The 20,064-nt window shown below is 41.7% G+C and overlaps 1 protein-coding gene across 2 annotated transcripts in view; it reads right to left on the bottom strand.

Annotated features, from left to right (window-relative positions):
- The window catches only part of pi4k2a (phosphatidylinositol 4-kinase type 2 alpha), a 54,338-nt gene extending 34,553 nt beyond the window's left edge, over positions 1 to 19,785 (bottom strand). For both annotated transcript variants that reach the window (XM_084319210.1, XM_084319209.1), the window contains exons 1-3: positions 19,343 to 19,785; positions 10,636 to 10,836; positions 7,218 to 7,349 (exon numbers count right to left, since the gene is read on the bottom strand). In XM_084319210.1, coding sequence (XP_084175336.1) covers positions 7,218 to 7,349; positions 10,636 to 10,836; positions 19,343 to 19,681 — 672 coding nt within the window. In that variant the 5' untranslated portion in view covers positions 19,682 to 19,785. The remainder of the gene's footprint in view (positions 1 to 7,217; positions 7,350 to 10,635; positions 10,837 to 19,342) is intronic.
- Between the last annotated feature and the right edge of the window lie 279 nt (positions 19,786 to 20,064).

Genomic DNA, 20,064 nt, shown 5'->3' with positions numbered 1-20,064 from the left:
GGACACGAAGAAGTCAAGTCCGATGGGATTTGGGAATCTCAAATACAAATCGGGATTGGAATAAAAAATGCATTTATATTAAACAATACAGAATATACAGCACTTCTTGGGGTCTGTAAGGTAAGCACTTATTCCCTCCTCCCTGAACATTTATGGAGATGTATGGGCCTTTTAAGTCAGTGATAAAAGTGTCTTTCAAGGATAAGTGAGCTCCTGCACTGATTATTATAGTTCAATATTCAATATTTGATCACCAAAACCCCCCCAAAAAGCATAAAAAGGGGGCCCGAAAAGGGTCCTTAAAAATCATAGTAGTCGTAATATTAATCCACTTTTTTTTCTTTCTCTAAAAAATAAACCAGTTCAACACAGGTAACCACTTTTGCTTCATTTCTTTGATGGCTCAAATGTATGCTCTACTAGTCCTGTGGTTCCCAAACCTCTCCTCGAGGCACCCCAGCCGTTCCATGTATTTGTTCAATTCCACCACCAGCACACCTGATTCAACTAATAAAGGGCTAGTTAAGTTGAATCAGGTGTGCTGGTGGTGGAATTTAACAAATACATTGAACGGCTGGGGTGCTTCGAGGAGAGGATTGGGAAGCTCTAGTCGATTTTGTGTTTTGAGCACAAAGTTCATCATAGATCTAGCCTCTTTATTTTGCTCTCAAAGTGCACCAGAATGATGCATTTAACTTTAAAATGTACAAAAAATAAAATGCTACGGGGGGGGGGGGGGGCATACCCCCAGACCCCCCTAGAGGGTCGGAGGTTCACCCTCCATAGTCTCGGAAAATCCTGTGGGAAACACTGCATCAACCCACCAACAAAAAATAGAAATCATCCAAGCCATTCAAACACTCAAAAACGGAAAATCCCCAGGCGCTGATAACCTAAACGCAGAACTATTTAAAGTTGATCCGGAGCTAACTGCAAACATCCTACTCCCACTATACACCAACATCTGGGTGGAAGGGAAGATACCATCAGACTGGACAAAAGGAGTGATCATTAAGGTTCCAAAGAAAGGCACACTATCTGGTTGTAACAACTGGAGGGGCATCACACTTCTTTCTGTTCCCAGCAAAATATTCTGTAAAATCATTATACACCGTATTACATCAGCAGTTGACAAAGTACTCCGTGATGAACAAGCCGGTTTTAGGAAAGGAAAGGGATGCGTCGACCAGATCTTCACTCTCAGGAATATCATCGAGCAGTGCAGTGAATGGCAACGACAGCTCTACATTTTGACAGCATCCACCGTGATAGTCTCTGGAATATCATGAGAAGCTATGGAATCCCCTCCCACATAGTTAATGTCATCAAACTGTTCTACACCGGCTTTTCTTGCACTGTGGGAACAAGCACCACCAGTTTTGAAGTAGGATCCGGAGTCCGCCATGGATATGCGATGTCAGCATTACTTTTCAACCTTACAAACTGGGTTATAAAGAGAACCACAGAAGACAAGGCAAGAGGGATTCGTTGGACCCTCTATTCCACCATTGAAGACCTTGACTTTGCGGATGACCTAGCCCTTCTGTCACATACACACACACATCTCCAGGAAAAGACAGACAGACTCCAACACTATGGCCATCAAGTTGGACTGATTGTAAACAACAATAAAACCAAAGTCATGCCCATCAACACCAATACACCAACACATAACAATAGAAGAACAGGGCAACTGGTTCAACTAAGTCGATCAAAAGTCCCATTATCCAGATTCAATTAACCTGATGTTTGAATCCAGGCTTTCCCTGTTCCTCGAACGCTGATTCAATCTCGTTAATTCGAACCAGACTTGATACTCCTGATTTTTTTTTATTTTTTTTTTAAACTTTATTTTTTAGTGTTTATCGCTTTCCTGGTCAAGCATGACCGACAGTTGCAGGGTGAAACGGGAGAGAGAGCAGGGGGAGACATTCGGCAAATGACAGCGGGTCCGGGAATCGAACTCGGAGTCAACCAGATCCGTGACGCAGCACGGAGTCCCGCGCGAGCGCGGTAACATGGTGTGCTACTGGAGCACCCCTCTCCTGATTTTCTAACGACATTGATTGAAAACTTTATTAACAGATTGCAGAATGGGTACAATACAGTACGGCTCAATAGCCTCGCCGACAAGTTAAATGCATAATCTATAGGCAAATCTTAAGTCCCTCATTACCCCAATCAATCAGATTATATTTCTTTAAATGTGCCTGCTGGCAGGCTTAATGGAATGAATAATCAAATGAGACCTTGCTAGCGAAAATAATTAGTTCAACTCTTTCGAATAAGTAGATAAAAACAAGCCCAAAGAGTATCTAATTGATACGAATTATATTATGAGGATATCTGTACTGTATGCGATCGGCTTAGATATGATGTACTATATAAATACATGGTTCCCAAAGTTTTCAAGGCGCGACCCCCGAAATAACGTGTCAGAGAGGCTATACAGTTTCACTATTAATCAGGTTTTAATCTGTTTCGGACATCATCCATACATGCATTGAATTGATTAACCTTTGGTTTATACCAGTGACACCTCATGTTCATCATCAGATAACAGTGCTTGAACAGATAAATGCATTTTCTCAAATTCATTCATCAAAACGTCAAAGGCTCATTCAATTTATCAAGTCACGTCACGTCATCAAATCCGTCAAACAGCACATCTCCTCATATATTTTAAACCCAGTTACAATATCACAATAACGTGTGAGTGACAGTGATACAATTCAACAATCCACAGATTCAGATTCCTCGTAATTCATATCCACAATCCACACATAAAGACGCTTCAATTTATGCTTGAATGAAACACAATTCGGGCGCTCCGCCGCAGATACATCCACAGCGGAGAATATGAAACTAATCAGAGCCAAATGCCCGATAGGTTTCATTCATTAAAAATATCCCAGCGGGATTCACATTTGCAATGCTCCGAGTTATTAAAATAACCACAGTGTGTGTCGCAATCGCGAGCGCTGTATCCGTATAACTATGACGTGAAATATTTAGGACAAAGTAAATCTATAGGCTGAATATGATTTATTGTCAGAATTTTAAGTATATTGTTTTACATTTCAAAAGCCCCCTCTAGAAAAACAAAGCACAAAAACATCATTCAGAATGGTATAATGGGATCTAGACTCTGAGGATTATTTCAGGAAGCAAGCTGGCATTTCTTTGCGAGCGCGTGGCCATGCAGGTTATCCAGCTAACTGAATTCAACCCTGCGCTGGAGCAGGTTCAAACTTTTTGATCTGTTGCCATAGTAATTTAGAAAATCGCACGTCGGGGAACGGAAATGTCTGGCTTAAGTCAAGTTATCCTGAAAATTATTCGGCTAACTCAGTTAGCCAGGTACGAGGAACAGGGCCCAGGTCTTGGAAAATTCAGATAATTTCACATACCTTGGAAGCATCATTCACCATTATGGGGGAGCAAGTAAGGACATCCAAAACCGGATTAACAAAGCATACACAACCTTCATAAGACTTAAACAAATCTGGAAGTCAAGCCAATACAGCAACAAAACAAAACTCTGGATCTACCAAAGCTGCGTACTCTCAGTCAACACTACTATACGGTGCAGAATGCTGGAAAACCACAGAAAGCGACATCCATAAATTATCCACTTTCCACACCTCATGCCTGCGCAAAATCATACGTATATTCTGGCCCAAGATCTCCAACAATAACCTCCTCAACATTACCCAACAAGATGACATGCACTGTATAATTAATAAACGAAGGTGGACCTGGATTGGCCACATACTCAGAATGGACACCAACGCAATCCCAAGAGTCGCATTACACTGGACCCCAGAAGGCAAAAGAAAGAAAGGGAGGCCTAGCAAAACCACCAGAGCTGGGGGACCATAGAGAAGATGGCCAAAGACAGATGCAAGTGGAGAAACTTTGTTGCTGCCCTATGCGCCAGCCGGCGTAATGGGGATAAGCAAGTAAAAAATTCTGTTTAAACCAATGGGGTTTTTCTTCACCGTTGCAGATAAAGATTAGGCTACCTAATATTATAGTATTATACTATTATAATATATGACTCGTCATAAAAATTTTAATAAAACATTTATCATAAATGATGTAGCCTATCGGGGCGGCTAGGTGGTGTAGTGGGCAAGGCACTCGCCACCAGTGTGGAGACGCTAGGATTCGCGTGTTCGAATCCAGCTCTCCACATTGTTTTCAGTTTAGCTGGTCGTCCGCAGTAATATACATTGGCCGTATTACGGGGAGGGAAAACTGAAGGGTGGGGATCGAACGTTGTGAACAAGCGACTCCTACAAGTCGGTTGGTGCGCCTGCGCAGTAGAATCAGGAAGTGTCGGGGGCAGCGTGAGCCTCCCACGCGTTACTCCTCGACACTGAGAGATCGAGCTGCGCAGGTGAAAAGATGCGACTGCTGTTACCTCAAGTACCGGAGGGGACTTGTGCTATGTATGACTTAGTCCACATTGCAGCCGGCTTGTGGGAGGCAAGAAACAGCGTTCGTGACAGGGGAGGGTTGAATTGGATGATACGAAATTGGGATGGGAGAAAATATAGAAAAATGGGAGAAAAAGTGGATAAAAAAAAAAAAATGATGTAGCCTATCTGCATCCGCTTGGCACTCGGCGCTCCATCAAGACGTCACCATCACTTTTGTACCAACCGTGCCCTTATTGGATTATTTATGTTGACAAAACTGAGTTATATTCATTAACTCTTTGATGGCCAAACACGTAATACCTCGTGTTTCACCCAGGGGCGAAAATCTGATATCAACTTTGGGGGGGACAATTACATTACATTTTCTCTTTTTTTTTTTTCTACTTTTTTCTCCCATTTTCTATTTTTCTCCCATCCCAATTTCGTATCGTCCAATTCTACCCTCCCCTGTCTCGAAACACTGTTGTTAGGCCATGCCTCCCACAAGCCGGCTGCAATGTGGACGAAGCCTTACATCACGTGTCCCCTCCGGTACTCGAGGAAGCAGCCGTCGCATCTTTTCACCTGCACAGCGCGATCTCTCAGCGTCGGGGGTCTGCGTGGGAGGGACACGCCGCCCCCGTCGCTTCCTGATTCTGCTGCGCAGGCGCACCAACCGACCTGTAGGAGTCGCTGTCCACAACGTCCGATCCCCACCCATCAGCTTCCCACCCCCTAATACTGCCAATTGTATTAGTATGAACGACCAGCCAAGCTGATAGCAATGCGGAGAGCTGGGCTCGAACCCAGCGTATCCTGCATTGGTGGTGAGCGCCTTGCCCACTGCACCACCTAGCCGCCTTTACATTACATTTTCTCAAGTGCAATTCCTGGGGGGGGGACACCGAAAGTAGTGCTGTAACACATAGCCTACGTTGTAATATGTTAAATGTATATTGAGGAACAGAGTTATTTTGTATGTTAGAAGAGACTTTTAAGTTTACAGTAAGTCAAGCACTTTGATATATGTTATGTTTAAGTCAAGCACTTTGATATGTTATGTTGACTGTTTAAACAAATAGTGGTTCAGTCACCAGTTTAAGTTTGAGAGTGGCAACAACCCATGGCATTGTCCAATTATGTTCAAATAAATGTTAAGAATTTATTCTTAATTGCTTGCCTGGGTAAATAAAGGTTAAATAAATTAAATAAAAATATGTCCATATTTTACAAGTCTAAAAAATAGCGAACATTTCATAATGTTGCCAAACAAAAACTCAACAAACATACCTGAGACTCCCTGTCTCTGCCAGTCTGTTCCTTTCTACTGTATGTCCCCAGCTCTGCTGTCAGTGTCTGTGTACCATTTCTTGCCTGCTCTGCCTAATGACATCATTATCAAATTATTTTAGCATTTCACCTCTTTCGTATGAATATTTTTCAACCTCTGTAGTCTAAGTCTTTGAGATATTAGGCTACTAGGGTTATTACTTAGCGTTTTGGTGTACTGAAATAGGCTCTGATGTAGGTATTTTTTCTGCCATGTTCTACCTGACTGGCTGGCTAGACACACACACACAGTGTGCAGGTTATTTACAGTAGGAGACGGGCTTCTATCATATTATCTTCTATTATTCTCGAATGGGCTTTGTTTGAACAACTTACTGGAAAGGTCTGCCGCGGTGATATTTACACAGCACTCAGCCTACCTGCATCATGCGCCACTGACTGCGTGCTGGGGGTTGGACTCGGGAGGCAGTTGATCAAACCATTGTGAAGGAAATGCGGGGGGGTTCGCAATCTTTGGAAACTTAAAAACTCGCTATTAAGTGTCTATAATCAGCACAAGTTCTTTCATTGCATATTATTTATTCTATTGAATTACATAGTTATGTTTACAGTGATATATTGGGGGGGACATATCATATTTTTCTCAGGATGGGGGGGGGGACATGTCCCCCCTGTCCCCCGTGGGATTTCCACGCCTGGTTTCACCACCAACGCTTGAGTGCCATAAACGTAATATCTCGTTTTAGATCCTTTGATATTTTTCCTTTGATCCCCGTTCAGCCGGATCACTCTAGGTGTCCCTGGCTCATTTGCCTACGTTGGATTTGGGAGTTTCAGGGGATCAACCAGAACGATTTGGGCTTATTGCATATAACGCGTCTTATCTCGTGATCTATGGAAAAAGACTGGATTAATTTGGAAATGGGCGATGTTTAGCGTGTAATAAACTACAGTGTGTAGAAACAAACTATTTTTTACATGTTGGACTAGAAATAGTGTCCGTCAAATGAGCCATACTATTGTCTCCATAGCTATAATATAGAATATACAATAGCTCCGCAAAGATCGTGAAATATCTTGAAAATAGTCAAGAAAAGCTGGAGCTAGCCATTGCAGATGGGGAAAGCTTGTGGCGCTCAAAGAGTTAAAGAAAGTTAATTTAATAAAAAAAATAATAATAATTTAATCAGATGAATCACTTTATTCAAATTGAGGATTTAGTTTGAGGATATTTTATAAAACATTTAAAAAAAATTGTAATTAAAAACAAAGGTTCGAACGTCCATTCGAAAAACAGGCTTCGGGGACAGCTCTACACCCTACCTGTAAATGGCACTTGGTTTGACAAGTTTTTTGTATGTGTGGTGAACTCTGCCATTGTTTTTCACATATGTTAAACAAGTTGTATAACGAATTAAGCCTCACGATCACGTTCAGGTTATACTTAGGGAGTCACTCCTGAAGTAGATATGTCCAGGGTGTCGTCTGGACTCTGCAGCTTACCTTGGGCGGCAGTCCGATCCTGTGGAAGCGCTGTCCCACTTTAGGCACCTTCTCCAAGGCTAGCCTCTTTCCCCGAGATTTGACTCGGTCTATGGCATTGTAGTTAAATGTCTCACTAGCCAGGTACACCACCTAAAAGGGAAGCAATGGTTTGGGGGGTGATTGTTGTTAGTCAGCATGTTGTAGTTGTTGCTGAATACAAGTCAGTGTTTCCACTATATAGAGCCAGTAGTGGTGCCCCCTACTGTAGGACATTTGCATATACCGGTACTGGTATAAAAAAAAAGAAGAAAAAAAATTATCCAATTTTTCTCCTATTTTTCTATTTTTCTCCCATCCCAATTCCACAGTGCCAATTCTCCCCTCCCGTCTTGAACGTTGCTTGCATATGCCCCCCACTGGCCGGTTGTAGGGAGGATAGAAGCCTTGCATCACGTGTCCCCTCCGATACACGAGGAGGCAGCCCGTCACATCTTTTCACCTGCCAGCGCGGACTCTCATTGGCGAGGAGTAACGTGTAGGAGGCTCACACTACCCCCGCCATTTCCTGTCTCTGCTGTGCAGGCGTCCCCAACCGACCTGTAGGAGTCGCTGTTCACAATGTCCAGATTACCACCCATCGACTTCCAAATGCTAACTCTGCCAATTGAGTTAGTATGACGACTGGCCCAAGCCAGAGGCAACGGCGACAGCCGGAGTCGAACCCGGTGTCTCTTGCGTTGGTGACGAGCGCAATGTCCGCTGTGCCACCCAGCCGCCTAAAAAGAAAACCTTTTTAATCTGGTTCCAAGTTCCACCTAAATACCACCACCTCCAAATAGTTCCACCTTCCTAAAAATATGATCAAGTCTGTTGAAAATGCAAATTAAATGCTTGCGCCCTGTCTGAGCTTACTGAACAACAAAAAACAAGCACAAGTAGAGCCGGTTTAAGAATTACAGTAGACCCGAGTCGAAATGTCCCTGAAGGTTCATGCAATTAATATTTGGATTATGGTTGCAAATAAATCCCCGGCCTAGATTAAAAAAAGGACAACTGTTTGGGAACTACTGTATGTCCCCATTCTTACATCACTGTGGAGCTTTTTAATTCTTACATCACAGCGAAGGTTTTACATTCTTACATCACTGTAGAGGTTTTACATTCTTACATCACAGTGAAGAGTTTCAATGGAATTTATTGCCCCCAAGAATCTTGAACCCCCCCACCCCTCTCCAAAAAATATTAGTTTATGATTTATGTGGTGAAAAAAGGCCCTCTCTGGGAACGCTATACTTCCATATCCTTTTCAGGGTTTCCCATTAATTACCTAGACTGTGGCGGCCCGTCTAATTAGTCCCGCCACAGTTGTATAATGAACCAAAAAAAAAGATAATTGGGATAATTAAAAATATATATAAAGTTTGCCAATAGGGATGTATCAGTAGTATTGGCAGTGGTAGTAGTCATAATAGTAATCCACTATATTTTTTTATTTTCTAAAAAATAAACCAGTTCAACACAGGTAACCACTTTTGCTTCATTTCTTTGATGGCTCAAATGTATGCTCTAGTCCAGTGGTTCCCAAACCTCTCCTCGAGACACCCCAGCCGTTCCATGTATTTGTTAAATTCCACCACCAGCACACCTTGATTCAACTAATAAAGGGCTAGTTAAGTTGAATCAGGTGTGCTGGTGGTGGAATTTAACAAATGCATTGAACGGCTGGGGTGCTTCGAGGAGAGGATTGGGAAGCACTAGTCTAGTCGATTTTGTGTTTTGAGCACAAAGTAGCCTCTTTATTTTGCTTTCAAAGTGCACCAAATTGATGCATTTAACTTTAAAATGTACAAAATAAAAAGGTTACGGGGGGGGGGCATGCCCCCGGACACCCCTAGAGGGTCGGAGGTTCACCCCCCATAGTCTCTGAAAATCCTGTGGGAAACACTGAATATACTGTATATATATATAGTAAAGAATATATATATTTATGTATATACACACACACTGTATGTTTTTTATTTAAAAGAAAAATCATTGCAGCAGAAATTGAGGGTAAAAAAGATACATTTGAATGAAATGGAACCATGACAACTCGATTACAAGACATATGACATAAATTAAATAGAACCCTGACAATTATATTACAAGATAATGACATACTGGTAGATATGGCATATCATATTGTAATTTGTACTGGGAAACTAAAAATACCATCAAATATTATACTAGGCCTGCATGATTCCTCATGTTCCTTTTGTTTTTGTTTCTTTGTTGTTTTTGTTTTTGTTTCTTTGCTTTCGTTTCTTTGTTTGTACCCCTGCTCCCGACTACTGTCAGCGACTTCGGGTTATTGAGAAGCGCTATATAAATTAAATGAATTATTATTATTATTATTATTATGATTTGGTGAAAGAGTGTGAATGTGATTATTGTGGACAATATTGCGATTGCAATATAATAAATAAATGGTGTCATGGAAAATGCAGAGATTACTGACAGTTTTTAAATGTGTATTTCTCAACTCAAACATACAAACTTAACCAAATGCGATTCAATATTAGTCCGCCCATATTAATAGGTAAACTTTCCTAGATTAATTATAAAATCTTAACAATTAATCACGTTACCCTTTTTGACCCCCGACAGCCTCCCAGAGTTAAATACAATTTAAATGTAATACAAATTAAATTTAGTTTATATTCCATGTTATTTTATTCTACCTTTTTATTTATTCTACCGTAATTGTCTTGTCCGTTAATGTCGCACCAAAAACGACCAAATCAAATTCCTTGTACGTGTAAACTACTTGGCAATAAAGACCTTTCTGATTCTGATTATGATAGTCACTTTGATTTCCTCCTGGGGGGCTGGTGATGTGTTTGTTTACATTCCTGAATCACATGCACCGCAGGGAGAATGGTACCGTGACCAGTCATCCCCCGAATGTCTCGTTTCATAATACAAAGTTTCCGAACAGACTTTTGAATTAAATCAAGTTGTATGCAGTGATGAACGGTCTTTCCCAGCGGAGCACAAGTTATTTACGTTAAACAGATGGAGCTACGCACGCTTTGCTTGCTAACGTTAGATAACAGTGTTGATAAAAAGGATCTGTCTGCCAACAAAGATGTTGTTTCCAAAAATTTCTTCACAAAATTAATTACCATTCAACCGTTATGGAAGACTTCTGTGACCAGTAAGTATGTACGATACATACTTTCACTCTTGCATTCAGCATACACACATTTATTTAATTAAATATCAGCCTATTTTGCGGTTATATAATTGCAAAAGCTGAGATCCCAATTGCAATTGCGTGCAGCATGCAGATTAATCGTGCAGCACAATATTATATCCTAACTAAGAAGAATATTGTGATATTTTGGCCATTTGGCCCCCAGCCCCACCTGTAGCCTGTGTGCATCCTCCTTCCTACCTTGGTCCTGGGGACGATGTTCAGCTCCAGCTTCTGGTCCACCAAACTGGCTCCAGCCTCGGACAGGTAGCCCTGGTTCAGCACCAAGCAGTCACGTCCAAAACAGCAGGGACAACACAGCTTCTGGAGCCACTTGGTCCACTTGGGGTTCAGCTGGCCGTACGGCTCCTCATTCTTAGGCTTGAACACACCGATGATCTTCTGTGGGAGGGAGATAGAGTGGGGAGAGGAAGAATAGAAAGAAAGATAAACACGTGGAGAGAGTCAAGAGGTTTATTTATCACATACTGTACATACCAGGGCCATGCGCGCTTCGATTGTGCAAGAATACAATAGTAAATAAAAATAAGTAGAAGATGATAAAGTAGACATAAAATAGACATGTAATAAATCCTGAGATAAATGCAATACAATGTTGAGCTACGAATGAAAGGCACTGGGTCCTATGTACACTACTATACAATATACAGTTTTACTCTTATGTCCCTATGCTATACTTGCTATGCTATACTTGCTAGTACTAACTATACTATACAATACGACGAGGCTGGAGGAAGCCACGAGGAGATAGCTACAGGCTAACAGAACAGGCGTTGGCTACCAGATAGGCCACATCACCACCACTGAGCAGGTACAGAGAGATTGAATCTATTAATCTAGGTTCATTAGACCACCAAATACTTTTCATTCTGTACGAGATGCTATGTTTATGAAAATAAACATCCCGCTGATAAAGAGACCACGTTTCCAGTTGATTATTTTGCCCGGATGCATTATGGGGACAGTGTTCAGCCAGTAAGATTGCCATCATCACAACTAAAGACACACAACACAGAGACTTCACGGAACGGCAGAAGATGGATTGATAAGAGCTGAGAACACGATAATCTAACAGGGCTGTACGTTAACTTTTTTTGCACATAGCACTGGTGCTACAGAGGTTGATAGTTTTGTAGCACAGGCCAAAATCTTGTAGCACAAGTATAAAACGTGTTATATTTGTAACAGTCACAAATGTGCCTATTGTATTTGTGTTATTTAGTTGCAGTGCCATGTTTGGCTGTCATTTTCATGCTGACAAGTTGACGTCACACAGCCAGACACGTTACGTGTAAGGAATTATGGGATTGGTGTTGGGTGTATGGACTCTACTAGGGGTGGGAATCACAAGTTTCATCACGATACGATATCGATTCTTTAGACAACGATACGATATTTGCCGATATCTGCCATGATACGATACGATGCAGGTGCCTGCAATCGATATGAGACGATATCATAAGCCCATTTAACACAATCAGTAACATTTAGATCAACTCAAAAAAGGTAACGAAAATATAATTTGAAAGAAATTAATTTAGCTCTTCCAGACATTTAAATGAAAAACAATCTATTGTTTTTAATACAAATAGACCTCCTGTTCACTATAAAGTGCCACATTTTGATATATTGAGCTTTAAACTTTAAGTAATTTTTTTTGGAACTCACAACACGCAACCTAAAACCCCTTCCTCTCCCAAACCGTTCCTGCAATTGTTTTATGTTGCATGATGATCATGAATACATTTATTATGTATTGTATTTTTTATGTTTAAATATCAACATTATCTGTCCACCCTCAGTACATTTAATCATTTACTATCAATAATATACTCGTCTGACTTCATCTGATCTTTTCAAACGCGCACACACACACAGAAGGGAGAAATAGGCACACTAGCCTTGCTATGTTGCAATGTCCGTGTTCCAGACGCTACTGCTACTACTTTTTACGAGTACTGCTGTGTGCTGTGGAGCAGAGAGGATACGACGCCACGGGATTTTCAAAATAAGAGTATTGATATGAACCGAACGTTGCTAGCTGCCGGAGCCATAGATGTTATGGCTGGAGCTGCGCTTGGGCGGAAATGAGAGTTGCCACAGGATTTTCAAAATAAGAGTATCGATATGAACCGAATGCTTATCGCACCAGTGCTACTGAAGTAAATTCATTCATCGCACAGACCGATGTGGTGCTTTTTTTCCTATTGCTAGGTTTTTTGTGAGTTTTCCCTTACCTTCGCGTGGGGTATGTCTGGGAGTGTTGCATTCATTTATTCATTTTTACATTTTATTTTTTATTTCATGGTGTTTTTGTTTTGTTCTTGATTTATTGTGATGTTTCTTCTTGACTTGTTTAAAGAAGACATGTCTGGCCCATGGGGACATTAACGTGTGTTGTCGGGCCTTACAAATACATTTTATTTGATATCGCACGCCGAAGGGAACGGCTCTCGCCTAGTACGCCTACCTCCGGCCAATGGTCTCTAACTAGTAACTACACAGTACACACCCTCAAGACCTCTCCTCTATACATCCTGTGGCTGCCTCAGACCCACTCCTATCCGAGCTCTGGGAGGGTCATCAAAGAGAAGCCACCTATTCTCGGTCCTCGCTCCACAATGGTGGTATGAACTTCCCACCACAGTTAGACAGCAGAATCCCGACCAATCTTTCGCTGTCGACTAAAAACACACTTCTTCAATCAATATCTGAAATGAAAAGAAAGAAAACACTAACATTCTTACTGTCCTATACTACCATGCACTCCTCCTACTATCAAATATGTCTTATGTCTATGCACTCAATACTGCAGCACCCAAGTTTCAGCACTGTTTGATCATTGTTACTCAGCTGAAAGAACTTGTAAGTCGCTTTGGATAAAAGCATCAGCTAAATGACTAAATGTAAATGAAGAACCCTAAGTCTGTTTAATGTTTTCAGAGGAACAGTGTTTCTAAAGATAGTGAGTTGGAGTGTTGTGTTCATGGGTTGTTATTGTACAACTTGTGCCGTTAAACCTATTTTTAAATGGACGTATATGGTTCTTTTGTCTGAAGTTTTCAAGTATCACGCGAGTACCTACTGTATAGGCAATTGTTCAAATTGCACAAAAACTAAACATAGCAATTTAGGGCTGTCTTAAATACTGCGAAGCTTCGTTCGATGGGCATGGGATTCGAATGGGAAAATAAAATTTAAATATAAAAAATTTAATAAAAATAAAAGATTTATAATTTTTTTCCCTGCAAATCTTGCACCTCCAATGCAACGGACGTCATACGCCTCATTAACTCTGCCTCTTGTTAACTACAACAAGCACATGGAGATTCCTCATTAACTCCTCTCTGTGTTGAATACAACTTGCTGCTTTTATAAAGCCTCAAATGACGGCTTACAATATTTCATAAAAGCAAAGTGTTTCGTTTGTCTAAGATTTAAAAAGGTTTAAACTTTACAGCACTGACAATTCTCTATAGTATTACTATTTTTTGACAAAACACCTGACCCAGTCAGCAGCAGTGTCCCGACCCATATACAAATATGGCTTAATAAAACGTGCTTAATTAAGTCGAATTCTGCCTTTGTCTCTATTAACTATAAATATTTATATAATTTTTGCTTTATAGACGAAGGTTGCAACATAATTATGTAATGTAATGTCATTGGCTGTGTAACGGAGAGCAGCCGCCCAGGCAGCACAGCTCCCGACTCATTATTCATTTAATCCAATCCACTTTATTTATAGAGCACATTTAAAAACAACAAAGTTGACCAAAGTGCTGTACAAGTCCCAAAACATAAAAAAATATATATATATTTTTTTTTATCTCGAAGCTTCGAATTCAAATCGAATCTCGGCCCCGAAGGCCAAAGAAAGCTTTGAAGGTCAGCCCTACATACCATTCTAGGCCAATCTGATACTATGTCCTGCTGTGGATCATGTAGACTAATATACATTTTAGAACAATGACACTTCAATACTCATCATGTTTATATCATCTTGTTTTCCTGGTCGCAGGATTTCATTTGACAACCAATTGATTAGAGAGAGAGAGCGCATTCTGCTGTGGTTGAACTAGTGAGGGACTAGCTCTGTCTTGAAAGGTTGTCAATTCACAAGCCAGGGTTCCCACAGACATTGCAAAATGAAATTCAAGGACTTTTAAGTACTTTTCCAAGCGCTATTTTTCATTTTCAAGGATGTCACTCGAAGGATACAATTAACTTTTAAATGAGACATGAATGATAGTGACACGTTTTGGTTTTGTAGGAATTAAGACAATGAACTCTTTCAATCTGAGAAGTACTCTTTCATCTGTAACTGGCCAAATGAAAACACCTGAGGTGTTAATGTTATCGGACAGTTAGGCCCTCAAGCCACATTTCAAGCCATACAAGTAGTCTATTATGCTACTATAAGAAGAACCTGTTGGAAATGTCTATTGTCTAGGCGGGGGTACTACAACATGTTATAAAAGAGCCCACACTGTACTCATGCCTGTGCATTTATCAAGAACAAGCGTCAAAGTTCAAACCCTAAGCTAAACAAGGAAATTAATAGAACGCAATTAAACAGTGAAATTAAAACTTTAAATACATACTCAATAATAGGCAGAGTAACATGTTCTGGAAGAAGAAAAGCTTCTAACCAGGGCAGGTACTGTATTATCTTAAATGTCTGAGTTTGTTTTCCAGTGTCCATTGATTTAGTGAGTTTACCACCAAAGGGAAGTTGGAGCATCAGGGCTGGTTTTACTGCTTATACATTTAGCAGTTACTCTCCATGTGCATTTCCTGATTCAAAATGACACAATGTTGCAACCAAATATCACCATTGCTACTCTTACTCAAACCTACACAGCGCTGGTAATCATGACTTCTGAATCTGACTTGTAATAAACAAAAGGCAAATGGTCCAAATTGACGAGAGCACCACTCGTCTGATGTAGCCTGTGTACTCCAACCAAGCAGCCTGCACCTTTCACACTGTCCAGGGAGTAAACTTACTAAACCTTAACCAATGGCTACAGGAAATCAACCAAACTCAGAAATGTAAGTTATACCTGTCCTAGCTTACAAGAGTTTGCTCTTACAGAAAATGGTACTCAGCCTGTTATTGTATCTCTATTTTAAAGTGTCAATTTAAAAGATTATTCATTTAAATAAAAGTCTGTTATGTCACTATCTAATTGTCGAATGAGGTAACACAATGGTGGAGCCTATATGGCCCATTGATGAAAGCCCTTCCCTATGCAGGATTACCAAGTATTATGAACTGGGTGTCTGTGGCAACATTCCCGAGAAAGGATCTAGCTTAAAGGCTTTTTTCTAACCTGTTGTAGTACCCAGGGAACAAAATAAGCACCCGCCAAGCGCCAAATGCGTGTAGATTTAAGGTTTGGCGAGTAAAAATTAGAGGTCATAATATCTATGGCTCCGGCAGCTAGCAACGTTCGGTTCATAATATGATACTCTTATTTTGAAAAACCCTGTAGCAACTCCGCGATTCATATCCGCCCAGTCCGTGCTTCTGAAAGCAGAGCAGCGCTACACAGCAGTGCGCCTACACGACCCGAAATAAGTCTGTGGTGTTTTTTTTCTTCTCACAACGGGTCAAATGCATCTACATGCTTTGCACCGTCGCCATTCCTTTATGCCCACATCGCCCGAAATTAACGTTTATGTACCATTACAATCACTACAACGTTAGCGTAAGCTAACAAGCTAATCCTGATCAGAGGCAGAGGCGCAGAGCCATAGAGAACAGCAGACACAGTGTGGACTGGGGAAAGGGAAATGGGGGGGGCACTCTCCCCTTCCCTGTGTGTGCGTTTGGAAAGACGATGAAGTCACTAGTCAGGACTCAGGACAGGAGTATATTATAGTAAACTGAGGATTACTGAGGATGGACAGATAATGTTGATATTCAAATATAAAAAAGTTTCGAGAGGAGTGGAAGTTTGAAGACAGACTACAATACGATGTGGGGGTGGTGAGTTGAAACAGTGTGTGTGTGTGTCCCGACCCCACTTCTATGTTTCAATAAATTATTTGCATTTAAAACTATTAACGCTGACTCATTCCTTCAGTCCACTCAAAATTATGCTAATATTCCTTATGTTGTTTATGATATTAATTGAAAATAGCATATGAGAGTATTATATAGTAATAATAACTAGGGATGCACCGAAATTTCGGCTACCGAAAGTTTTCGGCCGAAAATGGCAAAAAAAGGCCTTTCGGCTTTCGACCGAAAGAGTTTTTTCACCGAAAATATGTCACCGAAACAGAAACAACCTGTAACCCAACGCGTGTTGTTGTGATGATGTCGCGCTGTCGGGAGTCGCGCTGTTTCTATGTAAACTCTGCGCGCAACGCGTCCAATAAATGCATCTTTAACATGCTTTTATATCCTTATTTACTATATGCCCATCGCGGTTAATCACTGAGTGATCTAATATGCATATTATTCAGAGCGAGAGGGGGGGGGATTGTGTTTCTCACATTGACGCTGTCTGTCGCGCGTCTACTGTGCCAAAGTCAAGAGAGCACATTCAGCTGGGGACTCAGTAGAGCACAGATGTCCGCCGCGGCAGCCAGAGAAAAGATGGAATTAATGTACTGTATGCATTCAGAAGGGCTGAATAAATGTTTTATGGACCCATAATAGTGATTATTTATTATTTAAGTAAAGTTTTGCCATAATCATATATTTTTCCATAATCATAATGTTCCACAACATTGGTAAAAAAAATTCTATTCTATGAATCATTTTCGGCCTTTCGGCTTTCGGCCAACTGTTTTCTATTTTCAGTATCGGTTTCGGCCAAGAATTTCCCATTCGGTGCATCCCTAATAATAACACATGGCGATATACTAAAAAGCTATTTATAATTTTTGGCTGGTAAAAAATCTGCCTGGCTGGTAGTTTTTAAAATCTACCAGCCAAATGGCTGGTAAGTCAAAAAGTTAAGTTTGTTCCCTGTACCTACTAATAATATTCATTTTCTAAAAAATGGACGTTGTTCCCCTTTAAGCCCGTTTAAAACACACACAAATCAAGGAGTGGGGTCACAAAGGAGAATTATATACTTAGAGAGAGAGCTAAGCACATGACTACTAAAGTACAGTGGTGACTGTATCTAAAGGGGCTGGTGTGTGTGTGTGTGTGTGTGTGTGTGTGTGTCACGTGTGTGTGTGTGTGTGTGTGTAGGGGGTGGTGACTGAGCTGTGTGTGTGTGTGTGTGTGTGTGTGTGTGTGTGTAGGGGGTGGTGACTGAGCACAGGGATAAAAGCCAAACGCCTCACGATCTAGCCTACTCACTCATTTCTGTTACAAACCTTAGTGACACACAAGTGGCATAAAGAGGGTCTCGCCTACATCAGATGGCCTTTACTGTAAAGCTGGCGCTGCAATGTACACTATAACCACTCATTAGTGCACATCAGGACACGGCCAGAGCTGCTGTGGAATTTCAGATAGGAAGTGAGATTTGTTAGGATCCAGCCGCAGTCCATTTTGGATTTAAGTCCACTTCCTTTTTTTCTTTAGCTGGGATGCAATGAATCAACCAGCGTGAGGCCGACTGCTAGGTGCGGGAACAAACGGGAAGACAGAGTGCGTCTGTTGCTTTAGTCAGAAGGTCTGTAGCACAACAGACCAACGTCACACTGTAGCTCCACTGACCTCCACAGACCACTGGCTCTTTTTTCAGGGAGCAATAACCTAATCTGATATGATTTAGAGTCTGGAGTTGAGAGAAATTCGGCAGTAAACAATGACAAATGTCAAGAAATAGCCCACTGCTGGACCAAACCTATCCACTCTGAGCAGCGGTAGGCCATTTGAGCTTAGACTAGACTTAAAGACTTTCTTCATGATTATGTCTTAGGCTTTCTGAATGACGTTCAGTCAGACAGGTCTTCTCACTGCAGTGCTAGTCATGGTGAATAGACTACCTGCCAACATGGAAAGATGAGACATCTTATATGAGCAACAGCAAATGTGAGATCATGGCATTATATCATATTGTGCATGGGTGGTCTCCATAAAGGTGAAAGTGCTACAGCAGGGACATAAACTGGATCACAAAAAAGCAAATAGCCATAACAATTGCCAAATTAGATGTTATGAATAAATACAAGAAGTATGTGTAGTAGGGGCGGCTGGGTGGCGCAGCGGACACTCGCTCGTCACCAACGCAAGAGACACCGGTCTCGAATCCGGCTGTCAGCGTTGCCTCCGGCTTGGTCTGGCCGTCATACTGACTCAATTGGCAGAGTCAGCGGGAGGGGAGTCGATGGGTGGTAGTCTGGTCGTTGTAAAACAGCGACTCCTACAGGTCGGTCAGGGCGCCTGCACAGCAAAGACAGGAAATTGCGGGGGCAGTGTGAGCCTCCCACACGTTACACCTCGCCAATGAGAGTCCGCGCTTGCAGGTGAAAAGAAGTGACTGGCTGCCTCCACATGTATCGGAGGGGACATGTGATGGGCCTCTATCCTCCCTACGACCGTCCAGTGGGGGGCACATGCGAGCAACGATCAGGACAGGGGAGGGAGAATTGGCACGAGGAAAATTAGGATGGGAGAAAAATCACAGAAAAAATGAGAAAAAGTAGGTAAAAAAAAATTATGTGTAGTTGCTTTGAACATATCTATAACACATCATTTGCAAAGTCATCACAGGCGATTTGAACAGGCCTTCCCTCAGACCCTCACTACACACCTGAGGCAAGCGCCAACACACTACCATCAAACTTCATTGGTGAGTCAGTCAATGACAAATCAGTTAGCATGTAAAACAAGGACCAAATACAATGACAACGTGCAGTAATGGATTGGAGCTAATAGTCTAACGTTACTCAGCGAGGTAAAAACTCTCACCCCCTGTGAATCTTTGACAAAATAGCTTCCACTGGACCCTTGGTAGATCCGCTCCGGGTAAATCCCCTCCTCTATTGCATGCTCGGCCTTTCGAATGATTTCTCTGAATTCGGGATCCTCCGGAAACTCGTTCCTATGGGGCTCCCGCGGTGAGCCGCCTCGGTCCCGGTCCAGTAAGGGCTGCCTCTCTCGGCTGCGCCCCGGACTGCCCGCCGGGATGCGGACCACAGAGCCCGGTGTGCCTCCAAATACGCCACGGGGACTGGTGGGCTCCGTGGGACAGTAGTTGAAATCATGGGTGTCACGGAGAGGAGAGACAAGCGGACTCGTCTCATCCATGATTTGGGATACGTAGAGGAAAACGTCAAGAGAAAATAATAAGATGGACGAGGGGAAATAAAGTAAGACGGGTTATTATTATTTTTACTGGTACCGTCGCCAGCTAACAAGAAAGGCTCAAAACAAAAATCAGATGACTGTCAGTTTCCGGGAAGAGGCGGGACCATACATGATTTGATTGGGGTCTTTTGCCAATCAGTGTCCAGATATTACTGTCAACAACTTCAATACCCGTGTACATTGGTTAGAAACATTATAATCATCACGCCCACAAGAGACACATGACCAAGAGAATCATACAATTTGAATACGATGTGCGTTTTAGGTGCGACCAGCAGCTCTATTATTAGTCAGCGGACCCCCATTTGATCAAATTTGGTATC

The sequence above is a fragment of the Notolepis coatsorum genome, assembly GCF_963971535.1.
Source record: "Notolepis coatsorum genome assembly, chromosome: 7".
Taxonomy (NCBI): Eukaryota; Metazoa; Chordata; class Actinopteri; order Aulopiformes; family Paralepididae; genus Notolepis; species Notolepis coatsorum.
This window is presented reverse-complemented; position numbering and strand designations above follow the sequence as displayed.